At 61.3% G+C, this 22161-nt stretch overlaps 2 protein-coding genes across 14 annotated transcripts; one reads left to right on the top strand and one right to left on the bottom strand.

Annotated features, from left to right (window-relative positions):
- Window positions 1-1662: 1662 nt before the first annotated feature.
- On the top strand, window positions 1663-8735 carry TP53I13 (tumor protein p53 inducible protein 13). Of its 5 annotated transcripts, none has more exons than XR_003678872.2 (8): window positions 1742-1872; window positions 2063-2131; window positions 2365-2406; window positions 4061-4189; window positions 4326-4526; window positions 4637-5192; window positions 5885-5974; window positions 8660-8735. XR_003678872.2 is itself a non-coding variant. In XM_028486857.2 (8 exons), the coding sequence occupies exons 1-7, from the start codon at window positions 1801-1803 to the stop codon at window positions 5384-5386; spliced, it is 1182 nt and encodes a 393-aa protein (XP_028342658.1). In that variant the 5' UTR covers window positions 1742-1800; the 3' UTR covers window positions 5387-5413; window positions 5885-5903. The 5 variants fall into 5 exon arrangements, 4 of the variants coding, with proteins under 4 accessions (XP_007123650.1, XP_028342658.1, XP_028342659.1 ...); XM_028486857.2 differs by lacking the exon at window positions 8660-8735 and adding an exon at window positions 5274-5413 and having other exon boundaries at window positions 5885-5903; XM_007123588.2 differs by lacking the exons at window positions 5885-5974; window positions 8660-8735 and adding an exon at window positions 5274-5644 and having other exon boundaries at window positions 1663-1872.
- On the bottom strand, window positions 6048-21366 carry GIT1 (GIT ArfGAP 1). Of its 9 annotated transcripts, none has more exons than XM_028486849.2 (22): window positions 21203-21257; window positions 19056-19144; window positions 15558-15691; window positions 14982-15094; window positions 14757-14862; window positions 14008-14225; window positions 13828-13922; window positions 13451-13493; window positions 12698-12802; window positions 11266-11314; window positions 10720-10792; window positions 10119-10216; window positions 9616-9727; window positions 9356-9489; window positions 9095-9247; window positions 8753-8983; window positions 8609-8662; window positions 8323-8409; window positions 8119-8192; window positions 7831-8013; window positions 7637-7700; window positions 6048-7486 (listed from the first exon to the last, which is right to left on the bottom strand). In XM_028486849.2, exons 2-22 carry the CDS (start codon window positions 19093-19095, stop codon window positions 7247-7249), a joined length of 2406 nt encoding a protein of 801 aa, XP_028342650.1. In that variant the 5' UTR covers window positions 19096-19144; window positions 21203-21257; the 3' UTR covers window positions 6048-7246. The 9 variants fall into 9 exon arrangements, with proteins under 9 accessions (XP_028342650.1, XP_054939481.1, XP_028342655.1 ...); XM_055083506.1 differs by having other exon boundaries at window positions 19056-19203; window positions 21203-21224; XM_028486854.2 differs by lacking the exon at window positions 19056-19144 and having other exon boundaries at window positions 21203-21358.
- Between the last annotated feature and the right edge of the window lie 795 nt (window positions 21367-22161).

The following is a 22161-nucleotide window of genomic DNA, read 5'->3' as shown; positions in this document are numbered from 1 at the left end:
GCAAGCCGAGGAGTGGGGTGTGGGGGGCAGAGAAGTGGGGAGACTTGGAGACCGAGGTTTGGGGGAGGGGGATGAGTCTCAGAATCCTCTGCCCCCGCCCCTCCGTCCCGCGTGGTGTGTAGGGTGTGCAGCTACCGGTGAGACCTGCTTCGCCGCGCCCTCAGGGGCCGCTGTTGAGAAGTAGCAAAAGGGAGAAGTGAATAAACCGCATTTCCCGGCGCGGGCTCCCGGGCTTCCGCGGGGCGCCTGCACTGCAGCCGGGGCCACCACCCGCACCTCCGTCGCCGGGCTCGGCTGTGCTCTCCGACCTCGGTGTTTGTCTCGGCCCGGCGGGCACCCGCAACTGCGCAATAACCCGGCCGGGCGGCGGTCCGGCTCAGGGCCAGTGAGGGCCAGGGCCGGCGTCGTGCCCCGACCGCGGGTTAGCAGCGGGAGCCTGGAGTGCCGGGGAATGCTCGTTCCCTTGCCTGCATTAGTGCGCTGTGCGGATTCCCCCCCCGGGAGCGTGGGGCTCCCCTGGAACCTGGCTTCAGGTAGAGGAAATCCTCAACACCGCTCCCCGGGAAGGACTTTCCCAAAAGAAACAGCTCCAAACCTCCGAGAATAGGCTGGAGGAAAAGACGCAGTCAGGTGCCCTTGGAGGGGGATGCCTATCACCCCGCGACCCGGCCGTGGCAGGGGATAGATGGCAGTCCCTTCATCAGCTCAATAACTGGCAATTACCGGGGAAAGCGGGAAGGGTAAGAAATACCCCTTGCAAGTCACAGCTATGTGGGAGACGGTCTTGCTCTATTTCAAAGTTTGGGGCTGGGCATTTCAACTCTCACCCTCCACCCACTTTCCCGTCTTTCCTCAAAATCCTGAGCCGGGCCAAGGAGAAGGCACCGGGGAGAAGGCGGCAGAGCGGGCACCCGCTGCAGGTGACGTCTGGCCAGCGCTCCCTGCTGGGGGCGAGGCCTGTGACTCCACCTCACGGTGACCAGTCTCCTTGGGCATCTGCCGGTCCCCGCTGGGCTAATTAAGAAAGCGGAGGCGGACGTGGGCAAGAAAGCAGCCCCCAGCCCGGCTCCAGCTTCCTGGGACTTCTGGGTCGGGGAGCGTGGAGGCCTGAGACCCTCGGAGACTCCTCCGAGTTCGGGCGCTGTTTGCGAGGCCGAGAGTGGGATGGGATGAAGGTGTAGCTCTAGAGTGGTGACCCTCTTCCTTCTGCAGCTCGGACTTCAGGCTTCTGTCCCTCTTCTAGATGCAGGTCACATTGATAAGTCTGAAGCGGGTTTGCCGAAGGAGCGGACCCGTCTCCCCTCCTGGGCCACCCAGTTCACAGTGGAATCCCAATTCCCGCCCTCCTCCCCGCTCCAAGATTCCACCCAGGAGCTGCAGCTGCGCCCTGCAGGCCGCGGAGACCCGCTGAGACGAGTGCCCGGGCGAAGGAAGTGGTCCCGCCTGCCTCGCAGCGCGGCGTGCAGGAGACCGGCTACCGAACAACTTTTCCGGCTTGGGGTTGAGGACGCTTGCGCGCACTGTCCCTGGCTGTGGGCGGGCACTGGGGCGGGGCGGGGACCCGGCGAGAGTGGGCCGGAACTGCGGGGGCGGGGCGGGACGGGGCGAGGAAAGGCGAGGCGAGGCGAGGGGCGGGCGAGCCTAGGGAGTCGCGGCGCGCGGTCTGGGGTCGGGGCGGGACGGCGCGCGCGAGCCCGGGATCTACGTGGGCACGCGGGCGGCGTGGGTGCGCGGGGGCAGGGCCAGGCGGCGCGCGCTCTCTGGCTTGCTGGGCTGCGGGCAGTCCTGGGGCGGGACGGGATGGCGCCTCCTCCGCCTCCGCCCCAACTGCTGCTCCTGGCGGCCCTGGCGGGGCTCCTGGGTCCCAGTGAGGTAAGGCGGCCCGCTCCTGAGAGCCTTCGGCTCGGGATCTCAAAGCGCTTTGCCAAAAGTTCGTGCTGGAAGGAGTGGCGCGCGGAGAGGGGACTAGGAGTTCTCCCCTTGGAGGGCTGGGCCTGGGAGGGGGAGGGCAGAGCCCGCGCCGAGGCCAAACGCCCAGCTCTTCTGCGCCTTGAACCCACAGGTGGTGGCTGAGCCGGCGGAGGAGGCGGGAGCCCGTTGTCCCGAGGGCCTGTGGCCTCTGCCCCCACAGGTGGGTGCCTGGAGGGCGATGGGAGAGAGGAGTGTGAAGGGGCAGCCCAGTCCCGCCCTGGCCTCGCGGCACCCTCCACAGCCACCCTCTGAGCACCTCTGCCGGTTCCTCCGGCCCTCAAGTAACCAACGTCTCCATTCCAACGTGACGGCACGGGCCTGCTGTCCTCTCCCCACCCCCACCCCCCCACAGTCCCCCGGGGGCTCTAAGCTCTCTTCTCTCCCCCTGTATAGGTGTCGCCAAGAGTGACCTACACACGGGTGAGTCCACGGCAGGTAAGTACAAGCAGGAGGCATCCTCAGTGTCTGCGCTGGAAACAGCGAGCTCCTCGCAGGCTTTCTCCACCTTTTCTGCTCACCAGCTCCATTCTTTACCACTGCCCCCAGTAAGAGGCAATGTGCTTAGTCCCAGGACAGTGAGCCACAGGCCTTGGTCCTCTGCAGTGCTTGTCAGGAGCCCTGTTGAGTAGCTGGCTGTGTGGGCAGGAGGCTGCAAGGGAAACTCTGAGGGTAGTAGGAAAAAACAACCTGTGCTCCAGCTCTGCTGTGTGACTTTGGAAGTCTCCTGACTTCTCTGGGCCTCATTTTTCTGTAAGAGAGGTTATTAGTAACGTCCCTCCCCATGAGGAGTTAACAAATAGTGTGGGACAGCACTTTGGAAAATAGGAAGCTGTAAGGAGTGTGTGTACCTCAGGTTACCAACCAAACTGTGGGTTCACCTTGTGTGGCTGCCTGTTTTCATTGCCAGTGGTTGGATAGCTTCTCTGTCCCTTTGGTTTTTCTTCTGAAATATCTTTTTTTTTGATCCTTGTAATAGCTCCAGGCCAAAAGAGCTCATGCCACCTACCTGATTCCTTTTCCCAAACAGCCCTTTCATTCCACTGTTCAGAAACCAGTGGCTCCTTATTTCTCGCCTTATCGTGGCCATACTCCCCTGTCTAGTTTTTCAGGCTCTACCTCGTTAAGTAAACCTCATCCAACCTCCCCAGATCTTTGGTTCCTCTCGTCTTGTTGGTCTGCTCACCACACATATGAGTTCGAGCTGCCTAGGCAGCTATTCCCACCGCTGTACTTTTGCACCTGCTTATTCCCCTCAACACCTGGCGTATCCTGACTTGAAGGGGGCAGCTCCCTGCCCTCCTGCCATCCATCCCCATCCATCTTCAAAGCCCAGCATAGGAGTCAGCTCTCTCTTGAGACCTTGCCTGATCATATTAGCCCTTATTTATTCATCACCTTCTCCAAATTTGAGTAGTGCTTATAATCTGTCTCTTGTAATTTAACAACTAATCATTTTGAGTTTTATTAGTTTGCGCTTTCATTTGCATTAGTTCTGTTCCCCTGAGTTTCCTTTGCGTTCCCTGCAAGCGGAGTCCAGGAGTTCTCTTTTGGCATCTCCTATAGCATCTGGCACAAGTGCTGAACGTCAGGTCAGCTCAATCAAAGAATAATTAATAATTGATGAAGTGTTTCCATCCTGAGATTGTGCACCTGCTGCCTTTGTGCCCTGTATTTGGATGCGTTGGGGAGATTAGATTGAATATATAGATGGGTCAATACGTAGAAGAGCTGGTCTCTGTTTGGGGGGTGCTTACAGTCTAGACTGGGAACCTGTAGAGCCACCGCGGCAGGTCCAGAGAAATATAGCTAAAGAGTGTGGTCTGAGTCTGGCAGGGTTAACCACGCATACTGTCACAGAAGTTGTGAGCTTTGAGGGGTGGCAGTGCGTGGAGAGGAGGGATGAAAGGAATGCTCAGAGGCAAGAGGGGGTGCACGCCAGTATCCAGGGCCCTTTGTCCTTTCCTGAGCCCTGAAGGTGGAAGGGTCATCTGGCCATCCTGAGAGTCCCTTTAAGTGGGCTCCCCATGATGGGAGAACTTGGGATTCTTAGGGAGGGAGCTGGCTTGATGTCTCCATGCCTTTCCTCCAGGCTGAGGATGTCAGCTTCCTCTACCATCCCTGTGCGCACCCCTGGCTGAAGCTCCAGCTTGCCTTCCTGGCCCACATTTGTGTGGCCCAGCCCTTACTGGCCCCTGACTCCAGCCTCACCCAGGATCGGGTAAGTGGTTGCTGAAAGGTGGTTGTCTGGCACTGGCAGAGGCTGCAGCCCCACGTGCAGGGCAAGGGGAATTCAGGGCCTCCTCTTGCTTGCTCCCCATCTTTGTCTTAGCTCTAACAGTTACCTCCTTTCATAGCCCCTGGTACTGGCAGCATGGGGGGTGGCACTGGAGATGGCATGGGTAGAGCCAGCCTGGGCTGCCCACTGGCTGAAGAGGAGGAGGCGGCGGAAGCAAAAGAAGGAGAAAGCATGGTTTCGCTCTGACAGTTTTTCTGGGCCCTATCCCTTGGTACCAACACCGGGCAGAGGGAGGCTGTGCCGGAGAGGGTGCGTGCAGGTGAGGGGTGCTGGCCAGGCTTGATGGTCATTGGGTTGGTGGCCCAGGGTGGTGGTGTCATTGGGTAATCTGGGCAGGGAAAGGGTGACTGCTGTCTCTTCTCCTCTTAGGCCACGGCTTTGGCCTTTACTCTGCGGAGCTGGAGGCCCCCAGGCGTAGAGGTGGCATCTAGAGGGCCTAGGCAGCTCTTTCCTAGTGGTGCCAAGAGGCGTGGGCTGCGGGCTGCCCTTGGTCTCCAGCCCACCCCCTCAGCCCTGAGGTTCCACTCCGTTTCCCCACGGAGCATGGAGGCCAAGCAGCCTATGTTGGGACCCCAGGGTGCAAGGGATAATGCCCCATCTGTGCCCACCGGCCCACTGCTGCTTGGGGGGCCTGGAAGCAGCGTCAGCTCCAGGCTAGAGGCTCAGGTGCCCAAAGGGCAGAGCAGCCCAGGGGTCTGTGCCTGTCCGAGTCAGGCTTCCCCGGCCGCTCGGGCAGCAGCGCCTCCGCCGGCAGCCCGGGGCCCCACCCCGCGCACGGAGGAGGCCGCCTGGGCTGCCATGGCCCTGACCTTCCTGTTGGTGCTGCTCACCCTGGCCACGCTCTGCACGCGGCTGCACCGAAACTTCAGGCGTGGGGAGAGCATCTACTGGGAGCCCTCAGTGGACAGCCAGGACACAGTGGCTGGTGAGAAGTTCCCCTCCTCACCTGCCCCGCCCCGCTCCCCTTGGCTTCCCTGCCCTTGACTGCTCCCCACCCTGCCCATAGCGGTGCTGAAGCGGAGGCTGCTGATGCCCCCTCGCCGGGTCAAGCGCTCCCGCCGGAGACCCCTCCTCCCGCCCACGCCGGACAGCGGCCCGGATGGGGACAGCTCCGAGTGACCTGCCCCAGCCCTGCCACTGTGGCAGGTCCGGCTCCTCCTCCCGCCGGGAGGCTGCGCCACGTGGACCGCGCGCAGGGCCTCCCCCTGGTGGCCAGACGGCGCAGTCCTGCCTAAGCGCTGCAAAAGGGCTGGTCCTTAGTGTGTGGTTTGCTGGGAGGGATGGGGAGGGGGAAAGGGAGGAGAGAAAAAGGAGCTGTCTCAGCCTCCGTTGCAAAAACTCCGTTTTTCTTATTAAATTATTTTAGTAGAGCCTGGAGTTGAGCTTGTGCATCTGCCACACAGACTCCCTCGCACCCAGGGCACTGTCCTAGGCCATTTAGGCCGTGTTTGAGGTAGGGGGTTTCTAGTATCAAGTTGGGCACTCACTGGCCTGTCTCCTCTTGCCCACCTGGCCTCAGACACTGGGGTTTAGTAGCGTGATAGACCCCTCTCACCACCAGGGGTGAGCAGGTGGTGGGGATGGTGGTGGTATTTACTGAAACATTGTTATTTCCAGGACTCCTCTAAGAGATGACAGGGGCTTCCCTTCCCTCAAGTACAGGGGCTGGAAGAGTCGTGGTCTTCACTTGCTTCATACTTTTGCCAGGTTGGTCTTTCTCCGTTTCACATCCGCCACCTCCCCAATCCCTCCCACAGTTCCCTAAGCATCAGAAAGGGCACATGGTCACTTATTTATTTTTGATACAAATGTACATGACACACATCTTGACACTCAGCCCACCACCACCACACAGGTAGAGCCTGGCCCCCGGGACAGAGGTGGGACGGGGAGAGGAGCTGGTGGGCGCTGCCATCTGCCTCTCAGCCTTCCCAGGCTGCAGCCCAGGCTCCAGGGACCCAGATACCGCAGGCACTGGCCTCTCAGAGGTTACAGGGAGGGGGCTCTCAGCTGAGTCAGGGACCCCGGGGAGCCAGCCCCAGGCTCAGGTGCTCAGTTCTCTGCCCGAGCCAGCACAATCCCCCTCCACAAGGGAGGGGAAGAGAGATGGAGCCAAGTGGTTTTCCTTTTACGTTCATAGAGAAAGGGTATGAGTGGGGGGAACAACAATGAGGGGAGGCAGAGGGCAGGACCCCAGCTGGTTACCCTGGCAGTCCCTGGCCCCAGGATGGGGGAGAGGGGCCAACGCCCAACACGGGTCCCGCTGCTCTGGTCCCCTCACCCCTCACAAAACTCCAGATGGGCCAGGCCTCCGGAACGGCACTGCCGCCCCGCACACTCACACGCAGGCACGCAGGGACACGCGGTTACCACAACGTTAAAATTAAGGGGTGGGAGAGAGGAGAGAGAGAAAAAAGACTTTTCCAGTGTTTGTTTGCTGCTGGGGACCCCAGGAACACAGGTTGGGGCCTGTGCCCTAGGCTGGGGCCGTTTGGCATTGAAGGAGAGCAGCCGGGGGCTGGTGGCTACAAGGTGGGGACATCCACAGGTATTATGTACAAGGGGGGGATGCCCCCGCTCAGCCCCCAATAGGGCTGGACTGGCTCATGGGGGTGGGGTGCATGTAAGGGGAACCACCCCATTTGGAGTGTCCCCACCCGACCCTTTGCCGAGGGTGCCCCAGAGGGCAAGGGGCTGGGAGTGACGCCTTGCAGGCCCCGGCACACTAGAGGGGGAGGGGATGCTATGTACAGGGAGAGGTGCATGGAATGTAGGGGACAGAAGCTCCTGCCACCTCACCTCCCCATCCTTGGGGGCTCGAGGGGGACGGGCACCAGGGCACCTGGCTGCCAGGTGAGAGCGGCAGCACTAAGGGCACTTGTGCCAGCGGCTCTGTGGGGTGGGGATTAGTGTCTGGAGTGGCCCAGCTCCCATGGCCAGTGAGGTCCCAGGGTGCGGGTGAGGGTGCAGGGAGAGTGGTCACTGCTTCTTCTCTCGGGTGGTGATGGTGACCAGCTGCTTGGCAGCCTTGGCAATGTCGTAGGCGCACTGGATCACCTGCTGAGTCAGCAGCTGGAAGTCCACAGGGGCGCCAGGCTCCGGGGGCACCGTCTTCCGGCACTCGCTCTGCAGCCGGTAGGCGCTGGCGTTGAGCAGCCGCAGGGAGCTGCGCACGGGCTCCAGGGCTGGCCTCTGGAGGGAGGGCGGAGGGAGCTGGGCCTTGGATTTCAAACCACGCGCCATGATATGGCCCAGTGTGTCCATGTCTCCACTCAGGCAGTCATCAGATTCTCTATGCCTGCCCCGCCCTGAGGCCCTGCCCCGCCCTGAGGCGCCACCCAGTCCTGCTCCCCTCTCTGGCCCCTGTACCTTTGGGAAGAGAGAGGCCATCTCAGTCACAGCCAAATGGATCTTTTCTGAGCAGGGCACAAAGCTATGGGGGGAGGGGAGGGTAAATTAAGAGGGCTCTCAGGGAAGGTTCCCAGGGACAGTGGAACACTGGTCCCCCTCTTGCCCTCTGCAACACCCCAGAAGCCCATACAAGCCTCCGCCCACCTCCATACCTGTCATGCTTGAATTCCTGGGCAGCCCGCAATAATTCCTGAATGTTCTTGGTGACCTGCTCCGTCTTCAGGATGACATCCTCTGTGCTGGGAAGCCCAGGGTCGAGGTCTCCATCCAGGCTTTCCAACTCCGGGTGGAAGTCCTCTTCCTTGCCCAGCTCTAGAAACCTCTTCCCTTCCAGGCTGGGGTTAGAGAGGAAAGAGGGAGGCATTCCAGCCGTGAGGCCGCTTGCCTGCACCCTCCCAGACGCTCAGGGGCCACTCACCCCCCTCCCCCGGGTGCCTCACCCCAGCAGCGGGTCCCCACTTTGTGTGTTCTCATAGTCACTGTCTGCGCCGCTGCCGTGGCGGGAAAGCTTGCTCTGGAGGGGTACAGGGAGGGGGTGGCAGGTAAGGTGCACGTTCACAGACACACACACGCCCCCCCCCCCATCACCTCCCAAGCACACATCTCATTCAGCCCACCCCTCTGGCCCTGGGGTTGCACATTACCGTGTGGCGGCTTCCTTCCTGGGAGCAAGGCAGCAGTGGGGAGGAGGGAGCGAAGGGCACAGCTGAGGCCGACACCCCCTTCCGGACCTGAAACCCAGGCGGGGCTGGAGTCAGTCTCCTCCTCCTCCCCACCACCCACCTTGCGGCTTCCCTGCAGTGAGGCTGGGACCGGACCGTGCGTGTGTCTAGTTATCCCTGTGCCCAGCGTCCAGCACAGAGCCTGGCACCCGCTGGGGCACACAACCTATTTGTGGGAACAGACCCGCCTCCCCCAGGCCCTGCTTACCCGGTAAAGGCCAGCAGGGACGTGCACTGAATAGATGGCGTCATCCTCCAGCTCCTGGGGGTGGCACAGGGGGCATCATGGAGGGCCCTGCAGTGGTCCCAGCCCTGTCTCCACCCCCCGCCCCGAGGCCCGCAGGCAGCTCACGGTGCTGTGGAAAGGCTGGAGCCGGGTGGTGAGTTCATCCCCAGGTGGGCCTCCAAAGGGCTTCAGGGCAGAGCCCGGTTCATACATGGAGAAGGCCTGGCGGTCCCTGCGGTGGGTGCTCCCGCCAGGCCCCATGGGCGCGTGCTCCGCTCGTTCGCTGGGGAGCGGGGCTGTGGGCACTGGCCCCGGTGGCTGCCGGATCTGCAAGTTCTCGGCCTGCAGCTTGTGGATCTGAGAGTGAGAGTGGTGTCAAGACACTCTGGAGGGTCCAGGCAGCACCACCACCTCCAGGAGAGAGTAACTCCTCCCGGCACTGGGGCCCTGGGAGGCCCCCATCCTCACCTCCCGCTGCAGCCTCCGGAGCTCATCGCTCAAGCTGCTGTTGACTTTCATGAGCTGCTGCACCTTTGCCTCGGAGGCGGCCAGGGCCTTCTTGAGCTCCAGGTACTCCTGCAGCGTCACGGCCCCGTCCGACAGGTCTGAGGAGTCCATGCTCTGCAGAAGGAGATGTGAGCCGGTCAGCCCCCTTGTCCCCGAGGCCCTGAGCTACGAGAGGATGGAGCAGGGCCTTGGTGGAGGCGTGGGGAGGGGCAGCGCTCAGACCCGAGCACGGTTGTTCCGAGCGGCACCGGCGCTGCGCAGGGGCTCCTGGTCTGTGTCCTCGTCCGAGGCCACGCTGTCGTAGTCGTGCTGGTCGTCCAGGTCACTCTGGCTCCGCACAGACAGCTCGAGGTTGTCTGAGGGCACAGGCCTGTCACTCAGGGCTCACACGACCCATCTATCATGCCACCCCCCGAAGGGAGCCATGAGAGAATATCCTGGAACAGTGCCCACCACCGCGCCCCCATCCACGCCCTTCCCACCTGTGGGGCTGCTGAGGCTCTTGCCCTGCTGTCTCCGCTTGGCCTCACTGAGAATGTCGATGATCAAGGTGGCAAACTCTCGGGCATTAAAGCGGGCCAACTTCTGTCGCCCCTGAGAGGCAGAAAGGGCCAGGCCGGCGTGAGGAGGCCCTTACAGCTGACAGAGATGGGGACAAAGCAGCCAGGCCGTCCGACAGTTGACTTAACGACAGCTAAAACGTGCCTGCCTAGCTCGCCAGGGCAGGGGTTGGGGAATGACACAGATTTGGGGTGCCTAGGAGAGCTCTCAGGAAGAGGCTGGAACACCCCCCCCCCAGGAGGCTGCTCACCAAGTGCTCCAAAGAACAGCCTCCTCCCCATTCCCAAGTCTCAGAGCCAGCGCGGCCAGGAGTGGGGAAGACTCGGCGCAGACAGCAGCCTGCCAGGAAGGGCAGGACCCATAGAGCTGGTGACCCCAGGAGGGGAGATCATCGCCCCAGGCCCCCCCGGTCCAGCCCACTCACCTGATTCCGCGTGGCTGAGTATTCAGGGTTAACGGGCAGGAATGGTACGGCACTGCGCTCCGTCACCAGGGTGCTGTGGTTTTGGGTCGCCAGCCACACTGGAGGGGAGGGGCAGGGAACGGATGGTCCGCGGCGGCCGGGTGGATGGAGGTGGGAAAGCAGCAGCACAGCCTTCCGAGCTCCTCCCCATGCCCACCGAGTGTTGGTGTTCAAGAAAAGGGTGGTTTCCGGACAGGGAAGGTAAGGGTGGGTCAGGGAGAGGCCGGCTGGGGACTGACAAACAGAACGAGGCGACTCCCTCCCGCCAGCCCCTACCAACCGGGAGTTTGGGCTGGAATCTGGCTGTGGCCAGGAAGAAGGGATGTAGGGGGCGGAGTGGGACTGGGGAGAGAGCCAAAGTGGGAGGGGCTGGTGGCCTCCAGCTCAGCAAGCTCTGCCTGCCTGGCTGGGCTTACGTGCAGGCCTGCGGAGCAGACCAGCCCCTGGTACCTCTTCCTAGTCCCAGTAAAAGGACCCCAGCGCCACACCAGGTCCCAGCCCCTCCCCAGCAGGCAGGCGCTCTGTCCCCTCCGCCCAAGGCTTCGATCCCCTTCCGGCTCACCAGCGTCATTTTCTCTTCGATCCACCTCGTCATACACGTCCATGGCAAGTTCCTCAAAAAGCCGGTTGCTGAGCTGGAGGTGGAGGTGGAGATGGGGACCCAGGCTTTGTCAGATCAACTGGCCCCCCAGTGCCAAGCAAGCCAGCTCACCAGGCTCACCAGGATCTTAGAAGATGTCGAAAACGACTTGTGTGTCCCTTGTGCCGCCCAGCCCTCCCCCCAGTCTCAGAACTGGCAACTGGGGTAGGGGTCTGTCTGCCAAGCTCCGAGGAGGGAGAGGCAGAGGGTGCCCCGAGCGGCCTGGTTAGCGCCCAGGTAGCGAGAGGTGCGCCACGTGCCCTGGCGGCCTTGGGAGGGCAGAGCCAGGGTCAAAGGCGAGGGGTGCGGAGGTGGAGGACAGGTGACTGAGGAAACTAGAGTGAGGGGCAGGTCCAAGACTTGGAAAAGGGCACCAGGTCAGAAAAAGGGGGAACCATCGCAGGGATGGGGGCAGGTCAGAGATGGAGGGCAGCTCCAAGCCTTAGGGGCCTGTCTGAGTAGACTCACCGCCTGCAGCTTCTTCTTGGCAGCTTTGGCCAACTCGGACAGGTCTAGGCTGTGGACGAAGGAGGGAGATGGGAATGGGGAAGAGGGGAGAGGCCAGACGTGAGCGGTGGCCAGGCCCCTGCCAGTGACCTCCCAAACATGCAGGGATCCCAGGGAGATGACACCCCAGGTGCTGCACACCAAGTGCCTCCCTGCCCCACCCACCCTCCAGAGCCTGTTCCCAAGCAGGCACCATATACCTCTGAGACATGCACTTTTGCCGAGATCTAAGTCCAGAGGAAGGCAGCAGAGAGAAGAACAGGACAGAGGCAGCAATTACCCAGGAGCGGGGCAGCAAACGCCTTCCCACGTCAAGCTCAGACCCATCTCCGTGCACACGCCAGACCCAGAGTGTACCAAACCCAACTCATCTTCCCCCCAGCCCTTCCTCAGCCGGCTCACTCCTCCTCTCAGTGACCCACTTGCCCCCCACCAGCGGCAGTTCCTGGGGGTCACCTGCAACCTCCCTCACCCTCAAGCCCTAGCCAGGCTTTCCCCAGGTTCTGCCATTCCATCCTCCTGCCCGGTCTGTTGCAACATTTCTTCATCCATCTTCCCGCTTCCAGTCTTGCCCCTGCAACCCTTTATTCACCCAGAAGCCAGAGTACTTTTGACACATCTGGCTGCGCTACCCCTGGCCTTAAGAACTTTTCAATAGTAACAGGTTATGTATGGCACACTTCAACAAAAAGCTCACTTAAAAACATGCTAGGGAATTCCCTGGCGGTCCAGTGGTTAGGACTCGGTGCTTTCACTGCGGGGGGGGGGCCCAGGTTGGGGAACTAAGATCCCGCAAGCCACGCGGTGCGGCCAAAAAAATAAACAAACGAAATAAAAATGCTAAGTGCTTTGCATGCACTATCTTATTTAACCCTGTCAGAAGCCCAGAAAGATAGGTACAGTCACCCTTATTTCCAGGAGCAGTAACTAAGGCTCAGAGAGGTTAAGGAGCCTGCCTGAAGCCACACAGCCAGTAAGCGGCAAAGCAGACTCCACACGTCCGTGTTGGAACCTCTCTACTCTTGGGGTGGTCTCAGCTCTTGTCAGGGCTCAGGACCGACCACTATCTTGCCCCGTCTCTCTTCCAGTCTTGCTCCTGGGATTCCCTGCCTCTCACATGCTTCAGTTACACAGTCTGCCTGTAGTTCCTGGCACAGCATTTCTGACGTCTATGCCTTTGCCTCTCTTGCTGCACTCCCCACAATGGACTACAACTGACTAGGGTGCCTCCCCTTTTGGCTGTGACCTCCTTAAGGGTAGGGATCACGCCTGAGTTACCTCTGGGTCCAGCGGCAAGAAGAGCTGGCACTGGGAAGGTGGTCGGTTAACATTTCATTGAGAACACGTTTACAACACACACGCAAGCAGGCAGACACACCAGGCAAAATCAGACCAGAAAAGTAGCGGGGAGTCTTGGGGTCTCAGAAGAGAGAAGATCTGGCCGTTCAGGGATCCGAGGTGCCCAGGTCTGACCATCCCCATCTGGCCACACTGGCTTCTGGAGAGGGAGGGAGCCTCCTCTCCAGATCCAGGCCAGCAGGCACAGCTTGGCCATCGCGGGCAGCCACCAGGTGGCGCTAGCATCCATCTTGTGAGCTGGGTGAGCATTCCCCACCCCCCCACCCCCACCAGCCTGGGCTCCTGGGGCCTCTTGGATAAGAGGCAGAAACACCTCTACTGGCCTTGGGCCCGCAGCCCCTGCCCAATTTCTGAGCACACCACAGAGGCCTGGCAGAATCCCAAAGTTAGTCAAACTCCCCCCGGGGCCCACCACCTTTTCACTGAAGAGCAAAAATTTGTCTAAAGATTTTACAGTTGGGGTCAGTGCCACTGGGAACAGAACTCAGTGATCCGCTGCTCCTAGGGGGGCTGTTTCTTGTACTCAAACCCCATGTGCTTGACAGCCATGGGGGTTAGGCTGTGCTGGCCGTGTGCTGAGTCAACATTTCTTACCTGCCTTGGGGCCCAGCATTAGGGAGTGAGGACTGGACTGCGATACGCTTGTGACTCCAGCCCGGAGGGGGAGTGTGGGCTGGGGTCCCAGGCCCCTAAAGCTGAAGAGTTGGGGGGTGGGGGCGGCTCTGGGGGTCAGGCACCCACAGGGCATCCAGCCGCCTCTGGGAAGGGGCGTCAGGTGGGCACTCACCTGTCTGCCATCTGTGGGATGATGTAATGCCCATTCCTGTGATCTGAATAAAAATAAAAATGCCAAGTCATTGGTGCTGGGTGACCTTAGCAGCTGGGAGCCCACCTCACTGCCATGAGCTGGGCTTGGCACCCAGAAGTGATGGGAAGGGAGGAGGGAAGGCCACCCCCAAGAGCCCTGGGAACTGGCTGGAAGTTATGCCCACCCCCACTCCCTACCCCAACACGCTGCAGCCCAGAGCCTGCAGCAATTTCACAGGAGCCAGTTGCCTAGCAACATTGTTCCCCAGCCGGCTTTGTCACCATGGCACCTGCTGCTGGGGTGTGTCTGGGTCCCACCTGCCTGGCCCAGCCAAGCCTGCCCCACACTCTGCTCACCTGGCTTGCGTCCACAGAGATAGAAGGCCAACCGGTCAGTGAGCTCATACTGGCACTCGACTAGCCTTTCCGCCAGCTCATGGTGCCCCGCCTGCCTGTGGGGAGGGGGCATGGCTCAGCCCTACAGCAGCAGCCCGCTCTCCACACCCACCCGAGCCTCACCCTTCAGCGGACCCTCACCTGGCATAGTCAATGGGTGTGCGGCCATTAACATCAGGGGAGCCAGGGTCAGCCCCGTACACTACGAGCAGCTCGGCCTGCAGCGTCTGCCCTGCCTTGGCAGCCACATGCAGCGGTGTGGTGCCCTTCTCTGGGTGGAAGAAGTTGGCCTGGGCACCCAGGGACAGCAGGCGCAGACACGTCTCCAGGTTTCCCGTCCGCACGCTCGAGTGGAGTTGCTGTGAGGAGCAGAGTGGGCCACAAACGGGTGTGGTGGGGGGGCCCTCCCACCTCCAGCGGCACCTGGTCCAGGCCCGCCTGGGACTCCTACCAGACCAGCTCCAAAGGGCCCAGCTGAAGTTAGGTTGTTGGGGGGACAGAGAACTTCCCACTAGGAGTTCATGCCCATTAATCACAGCTGCCGTCAGTCACCACCTACCACATGCAGCGTGTTCTGCTTATAACAGCTATTAACTCTGTGGTAGATGCTATTTCTTTCCTGTTTTACAGATGAGGAAACCGAGGCTCTGGGAGGCTCAGAAACTGCCCAGAGTTTTCTGCCTTTCGGGCGGCAGCTGAAGAATTTTAGCCTCGTGTGTCCACTTGGGAGTGGAGGGACCTTATTCACACGCGGCCTAACCACACAATCTCGTCCCTCCACCGTGCCCACCATGCTTGCCTGACCTGGCTGCCTTGGGGGCCTAGGGCTCAGTGGTGATGGCACTGTGGGTGAGGAGAGGACCAGCCCTCCGCTGTGGGGCCGCACAAACCTTGCTGAGGTCCTTGGCGGTGACTCCATCGTCGTCCCGGCAGGGCAGCTTGTGCACAAAAGCCAGCATCTGGTACTTGGCTCTGATGAACTCTGACTTGATGGGGCTGCATGGAGCACGCAGGAGGAAATGGGGAGCAGAGCGGGAGAGGCCAGTCGCCCAGCCACCTCCCAGGCTCCTGCCCGAGTGCACAACCTCAGCCACCACCCCTCGAGCCCGACTCACTGGACTTTGTCTTGGGGGTTGGCTTTGCGCCGGCCGCTCTGCACCTGCGCGGGGTCCAGCAGGGAATGCTCCCAGATGGAGTTGGCCCCGTTGCTGGCGAGTGTGTGCACCATCTGTAGGGAAGAGGTGCCAGAGTGAGAATGCCCACTGCGCGCCGGGGAACGCCTCTGAGCACCAGGCTGCACACAGTACTAACAGGCCTACTGTGTGCCTGGCACTGCTGCACCCCTACCCAGTCAGGCCATCCCAGCCAAGGATGCGGGTCCTGCTTAGCACTTCGGGTGACATGGTGGGCACACCAAGGCTCTGAGACGTTAAGCTCAACACTACATGGCCGAGCTACGAGGTGGCAGAGCTGGGGTGAGAGCCCAGGTCTGTGTGACTCTGGTCCTGGAAGCCTCCTCTCCACGTGGGCCGGCGCCCGGGGAGAAGGTCAGGATTGGGTTCTGCCCTGGGTGGGCACTGCCCCCGGAAGCTGCGGGATCCAGACAGCTGAGTATGTGGGTGCAGGGGGGAAACGTGCCGGCGCTCAGCACACGCTGCAGGGAAGGAAGAACAGCCCGGCACAGCCCGTACCTGCAGCAGAGTGGGGGGCCAGGCGCTGTGGCGAAGGTGCTTGACGATGGAGATGTGGCGTCCCAGGCTCCGGTGCACACTGCAGCACTCGTCACACACCAGCACACCCCTGCTGATGGAGGCCCAGCCGGGGTCTGCCGGGGTGGGGGGAAGGGTCAGCCAGAGCCAGACACCGGCGAGGCCTCCTGAACACAGCCCTGGGCCCGCACTATGCTTAGAACTCCACGCACATTTGCTCACTCAGTCCCCCAAGGCTCCAGGAGCTGGACCAGCGATGAGGACGCTGAGCTCTGGAGGTGGGAGGGATTCCCATCAGAGCCAAGCCCTTTCCTACATGTCTTTGCCCCTCTGGGGAGGTATGGTCCCCAGGGCCTACTTGGCGGGCACAGCTTCCTGTCCTGCAGCCACTGCGACCAGTTCCACAGCCTTTCCCCAGGGAACAAGGCTGCCACCCTAGCCCTGCCCCAGGGAGGCAGGAGTCCCCAAGGACTGCATGCCACACATCTCTAGGCACTCCTGTGTGCGGGTCAGTGCCACATTTCTCCTACACTCAGCCTTCTTTTAGAACCACTGGCTCACCTGCCTGACCCATCACACCCCTCTGGGGGCTCCCACCTTTGTCCTCATCCTGGCAGGTAAGAGCCCCTTTCATGACCGAGTCTCCTGACACCACCAGTGATGGCGTGAGCTGGAGCCCCTCTTAAGGGGGATGGAGAGAGCAAAGGAACTAACACTGACTGAGTACCCACCGTGTACCAGTTGGGTACCGTAAGTATGGTACCTCTAATGACTGTCAGGCAAGGTGGGAAATGCTACCCCTGCTTTACCAACGAGGAAGCAGTGTCTCAGAGAGGTTAGGGTGCTTACTCAAAGCCACACAGCTAATGAGTGGGATTGCTGGGATGTGAACCCAGGCATTTAGACGCCGGAGACCATGCCATGTCCACACCAGCTGCTGTTGCAGCCCCAAGCGGGCGAGGGCCACGGGAGCCACTCTCCACTCCTTGGGGAGAAGTGAACTTTAGAAGCAAGAAGGGGGACCAGAGCAGGATGGGAATTCCTGGGGTCCTTCTCCAGGGCAGGGGAGATGCCACCCATCCCAGGCCCCTTGGGAGAGGGGGAGGAGACAGCTGCATACAGCTCAGGCTGCGGAAAGGTCACGGGGGAGAAAGCAGCCATTGTGTGCCACTGGAGAGTGGGGGCAGGGAGCCTCTCTCGCAGGACACTGTGCTCTGCCCAGGCCCCCGGCCTCGTCCTGGCGGGGGGTGCGGGGGTGGGGACTGGCTCTCTGCCTCGCCCCTAATGCTCATGTTGTCCAGAGTGGCCCCCACTAGGGGAGGGGACAGGCTTGGGGTAATGAGAGCCTCTCCAACCAGAAGTCAATTCTCATACCCTTCCCTGCAAGGACTTCTACCAGTGTTCGCCAGATAATTGTGAGGAAATTGAGTCAGGATACAGTCTGAGCTCTGCCGTGGTGAGTGTCCCCTCCATGGCATGGAAACAGGAGGTGAAAGGGGGAGGGCTCAGTTCTTTGGGTCTGGACTTCTTTAGGGATCCCCCCAAAACAGGACAGAGGGACACAGGAGGTACCGCCAGACACCCTCCTCAGAGGCCGAGGGGCCCACGAGGAAAGGACCCGCCATCTGTGCCAAGAGGGGGAGCCCTAGAGCAAACTTTAGTGTTGGCTTTACCAAAACAGTGAGGCCCCCCCAGGCATGGAAAGCTCCTCCCCCCCCCAAACACCACTGGGTCAGGGGTCTGCCTGCCAGCCCCCTCCGCCAGCCCAGGCAGGAAGCTGGAAATGACGCAGACTGAATTCCTCTTGTTGAAATGGTGGGGTTTCCTGTCAGGAGGGAGCCGCCCAGGCCAGGATCATAAATGGGCAGCTCTAAGGCCTCCACCCCAAGCCCGTGGCCCTACTGGAGAAGCCAGACCTGGGAAGGCTGGCCAGATATCCAGGGCCAGACCAGACATGGTGAGCCCCTGAATGAGGCAGCGACCAGGATCTGGGGAAAGGGGTCCAAGGCTCTGCTCGGCACTCTCCCAGCCTGGGGGAGGGGTTCTCCCTCTCTTCCGCGGTGACCTGAAATAGGAAGGGTGGGCAGGGAACACTGTCCTGGTCTGGGGCACACTGGTGCCAGTTCAGTTCTGGATGACACAGATGGGTCACCTTACTACCTACTCCCTCCTATGCCCAAGGGGCCTGGGCCTACCCAAGCAGGAGCCCCCAGGGCCCACCTAGGCCAGTTCCTAAGCCAAAGGGCCAGGAAGGGTTTCTGAAAGTCAAATGGCAATTGTAATTTAAGGTTAAGGGACCCTTGCTCCCCAAAAGGCTTCCAGGACCAAACTCAGGGCAGAAGGGATGGGGGCATAAGGGTTAGGGGATGTGGTCTCCTCCTCAGTATCCTGCCAACCTTCCTCCTGGGCTTCTGCCTCAGTCGTGGGGCGGGGGGCGTCTGGTATGTGTGAGCAAGTGGCAGGAGGGGTCCTGGGATAACGTTAACCAGCACTAACCCCATGGAGGCCTCTATTAAGGTGAATACATGTCACCACCCAAAGCCACTGGTGACCTCTAGGGCCCAGAGCCAGCCTCTTCTGATCTAGGGACCAGATCCTCACTAGACAAGAGGGAGAAGCCCACCATCTTGAAAGCAGGCAAGAGTAATCCATGGGGATAGAGGTCAGAATGGCGGTTGCCTTTGCGGGGCGCTGACACAAGAAAGCCCTATAGAGTGATAGGAATGCTCTACCTCTTGATCGGAGTTGTGGTTACACAAGTATATACACAGGTAAAAACTTATCAGGCTGAACAATAAGGAGGAGACACTTTGCTATACATAAGTTATACCTCAGTAAAAGAAGAAGCCCATCGCTCGCCCCACCCCACAATCTATATTATGAAGACAAATGAGCCTGCAGGTTCCCAATGTCCCTAGCTGGCGGCCAGCCTCGCTCACTCAAGGTGCCTGTAGGATGCGCATCTTGAGGTCTTCAGGCTTGTGCCTGGGGCTGCCAAAGCGGGAAGGCTGCCTGAAGGCCTGTGGTGTGAGGAGCAGGCCCTTGAGAGAGAAGCCAGGACTGTGTGGCAGGGTGAGTGGAGGGGCAGGAAACACATTCTCCAGGGTTCCCCGACCCCTGGCCCTCTCCTGGATTCCCAAGGCAGGCAGGGACACAGACGGTGCCTAATGAGGTGGCACCAGCTGCCAGAGCAGCCGTGCTACGCCCAGCTGTCTCACAGCATACTCACACTTGTCCCGTGTGCCCAGGCCTGCGAGCAGAGGGTGGACAGGGCCCTTTGGAGTCAGACTGCATCTTACCTTTCACCTCCATGACCCTGCAAATTAACCAACCACAAAAAGGCCACGACCCCACTCCTAGGGCTGGGACTGCAGGGCTCCTATCACAGTGAGAAGCCTACGACTTTGGGTAGGAAGCATACACCAAGGAGGTGGCTCTGGGCCTGGGCTCCAAACTGCTGGTTTCCCTCAAGTCTCTTACCTGGGCTGCTACAGGTCCCAGACTGAAAATGCCACTCCATGCATCATAGGGTCGGGGTACGGGGTGGCCCCAAAGAGTCAGCTGGGGTCCTGAGAAGCATCCAGACACTTGAAGAATGCCTGCGATGTGCCAGACACCATGCTAGGTGCTGGGGTGGGGGGATGAGCAAGACTTCAGCAGCACCCTGCACACCTCACCATCCTGACCTCACCACCTGCCTCTTCCTGATCTGTGTTGTGGAGCAGGGGAAAAGGAGATTCCAGGGGAGCACAAATAGCTCTGTGGGATGAGGACTGGGGGTAGGAGCTGGGCACCCCAACACAACAGATACACACCAACCACTCCTGCCCATGCCCACTGGACATCCAGAGGCTTCCAGCCAAACAGTCAAATGCAGCAGAGAAAGGACAACTGCCTTGCTAACGCTGCCCAGCGTCCCCCTGGCCCAGAATCAGGACCACAGACTTGGAGGTGGAACAGTCCTCAAAACCCATTTCTACTCCAACTTCTTTGCCTCAGAGTTGAGGAAACTGAGACCCAGAGTGAGGAAAGTCTTGCCATGAGTCACAGAGTAAGCTGGAAACAAAGACAACACCAAAATCCAGGCTTCCCTGATAAAGTGTCTGCTAAGCAACCCCCTCCCAGTCCCACTTGCCCTCCCCCCCACTGCTACGTCTGCCCAGCAGAGGTGCAGAACAGCCTCAGACAGACATACAGAAGGCAAGCTCTCCTCCCAGCCCTTCCATCCCCAGACCTGCCTGCAGCTAGGGTAAGAAGAGAGTTTCTAACTAATCAGGGGTAGGGACACCCCTTCTCTCCTCCCCTCGCCCCCCGCTCAGATAGTTTCTTCAAGGCTCTCCAGACCATGACATGCCCCTAGAGGAGGCCTCAGGGTCAAAACCACCCAGACCACCGTGCCTCTGCCAGGCACCCACAGTTCCCTGTTGGGGTCCTGGTCCTGTCCAAAGGGTGGCTGCAAGTTACGGGCCCACAAAACAGCACCCCACACTCTCACACTTATTTTGTGCCCAGAGGTTCACAGACAACCCCACCCTCCCCCGAGCCTGCCCAGAGGTCTCCCAGGGAGATGGCGCCTTTTCTAAAAAGAAGACGGTCAAGGGCCACGGCTTTCCTTTCCCCAGGCCAGCTGCTGAGCCCCATCACTGGCAGTGTCCTCCCACATCAGAATGGAGCAGCCTCTCTGGGTCACTGATCCTCACTTCCTCAGTAGGTCAGGGAGGGTTTACATCAGCCTGGACCTGACTCTGCTGGGAAGGAGAAGGGAAACACCACGGTAAATACAGCCAGGAGGCAGGCCAGGAAGCCAGATGGATCCCAGGAATCTAGGCACCCCTCGGCATTGCTCCCTACCCATTTCTGGCCAGACTGGGCTAGGGAACGGGGAGGGGTCTGTGCCTAGGCTGGGGTAACGCCAAGCCCACCTTCCAAGTAGGCCTTACTGGAACCCAGTAAAAGCTGTCTCGTTGTTTCCAGTTACCAGACCTGGGGACACCTCAGGGGAAGATGCCCAGGCTCGTGGTGGCCCTGAACACTAGGCCCTGCGAGGAGCCTTGGGAACCCGGAGCAGGGAGTCCTAGGAGTAGCCACCCCCTCACCTGCTCCCGAGGAAACAGTATCCAGGGCCCCCTGGCCCATCTGCCCAGCTCTCTGCCCCTTGCCCTCCGCCACCCCAGCGGGCGCGCAGACCAGGCGAGCAGCAGGTGCAAGACGCGGGGGTGGCACTGAGATGACACAAAACCACACTCGCCCCCACCTCCTAAACCCGGCCGACCTCTGCCACAGCCCTCCTGCCACCCCAGGCTGGCGCTTCCGTTTGGATACTGAGATGGAAGCGGGGGCAGCCAGCTGCCCTCCTCCCTCATACTGAGGGGTGGGAGGCGGCGCCGGGAATGTCCTTCCTCGCCGGTCCACGGACGCGAGGAAACAGCGGCCCCCCAGGCGTCCCTCCCGCCAAGGACGCGGCTCCGCAGTGGCCCGGGCGGGGGCCGAGACCGGAGGCCGGAGGCCGCAGCCCCCGGCCCGGCCCCGCCCCGCCCTCCGGCCCCGCAAGGCGCTCCCGCCAGGCCCCGGCGCCCGCCCGGCGGCGCCTCGGTGAGCGGTCCCGCCCCCGGCCCGGCCCCGCTTACCCGGGGCGCTGCAGTCCGCACACACCTCCGCTCGCGGCCCCTTCCGGGACATCCTCAGCGGCGACGCGGCCGCAGCCCTCTGGGCCAGCGTGGGGGGCGCGGGCGGCGGGCCCGGGCGGCGACGGCCCCTGCAGCCCGGCCCAGCTCCGGCAAGGCCTCGGCTAGGCTCCGCGAGCCCGGCCAACCGTCCGCCCCCGCGGCTGGCCCGGAACCCGCCGTGCCCGCCCGCCCGCTCGCCCTCGGGCGCCCTCCGCCCCGCACCGCCCCGCGCCGCCCCGCGCCGCCCCACCGCCGCTCGCCGCTCGCTCTCTCCGCCCCCTGCGCGGCTCCCGACCGCTCCTGCAGGAAGCGGCGCAGGCCCGGCCCACCGGGGGAGGGGCAGACTGCACACCCGCCCCGCCGCCAGGCCCTGCCTGCCGCGCCTCCAGGAGAAAGGAAGCCGAGAGCGCGGGCGGGAGGGGGCGGGGGCGCTTAAAGGGGCCACGGCCGCCACCAGGCCAGAACCGGCAGTGCCTCCTACGGCCCAGGCCTCGGCTCCGGCGCACCCCTGTCCCCAGACGGTGTGAGTTTGCCTCACAGCCCATCCCCTTCATTTCCGGGGACAGTGACCCTTGGGGATCAGAGAAGAGAGTAAGGAGCTGGAGGCCCGGGCTCCCCTTCCTCATCAAGGGGCTGTGGTTCAGGGTACCTGTCTCTCTTTGGGGTGAGTTGTGCATCCTGGTCCCCCATGAGTCCGCCTCTGTGTGTCCAGGTGTATGTGTGGTCACACTCTTGCTGACTGAGCACACCGCCAGCAATATGGACGCCCAGGTGCCAGAGGTCATGCAGTGTATCCCCTGCCACCAGGCTAAAAAGACATCTATCCCTCCTCCATGCTTTCATCCAGAGAGGAAAGAATCTGGGCAATTTTTTTTGAAGACCTCCTGAGGAGTGACCACTGTGCCTGTATGCAGTAATAT

This window comes from Physeter macrocephalus, unplaced genomic scaffold (assembly GCF_002837175.3).
Source record: "Physeter macrocephalus isolate SW-GA unplaced genomic scaffold, ASM283717v5 random_1180, whole genome shotgun sequence".
NCBI classification, from domain to species: Eukaryota; Metazoa; Chordata; class Mammalia; order Artiodactyla; family Physeteridae; genus Physeter; species Physeter macrocephalus.
The sequence above is the reverse complement of the archived record's forward strand: the minus strand, read 5'-3'. Positions and strand labels throughout refer to the sequence as shown.

Excerpts from the sequence above, each read along its gene's own strand:
- GIT1 (XM_028486854.2), bottom strand. The coding sequence starts at position 21,254 with ATGTCCCGGAAGGGGCCGCGAGCGGAGGTGTGTGCGGACTGCAGCGCC. Across the intron at positions 15,692-21,202 it reads TGCGGACTGCAGCGCCCCGG|ACCCCGGCTGGGCCTCCATC; the intron begins GTAAGCGGGGCC and ends CCACCCCGGCAG. Across the intron at positions 10,217-10,719 it reads TCGAAGAGAAAATGACGCTG|TGTGGCTGGCGACCCAAAAC; the intron begins GTGAGCCGGAAG and ends CCTCCCCTCCAG.
- TP53I13 (XM_028486857.2), top strand. The coding sequence starts at position 1,801 with ATGGCGCCTCCTCCGCCTCCGCCCCAACTGCTGCTCCTGGCGGCCCTG. Across the intron at positions 4,527-4,636 it reads GCCGGAGAGGGTGCGTGCAG|GCCACGGCTTTGGCCTTTAC; the intron begins GTGAGGGGTGCT and ends TTCTCCTCTTAG. Across the intron at positions 5,193-5,273 it reads CAGCCAGGACACAGTGGCTG|CGGTGCTGAAGCGGAGGCTG; the intron begins GTGAGAAGTTCC and ends CCCTGCCCATAG.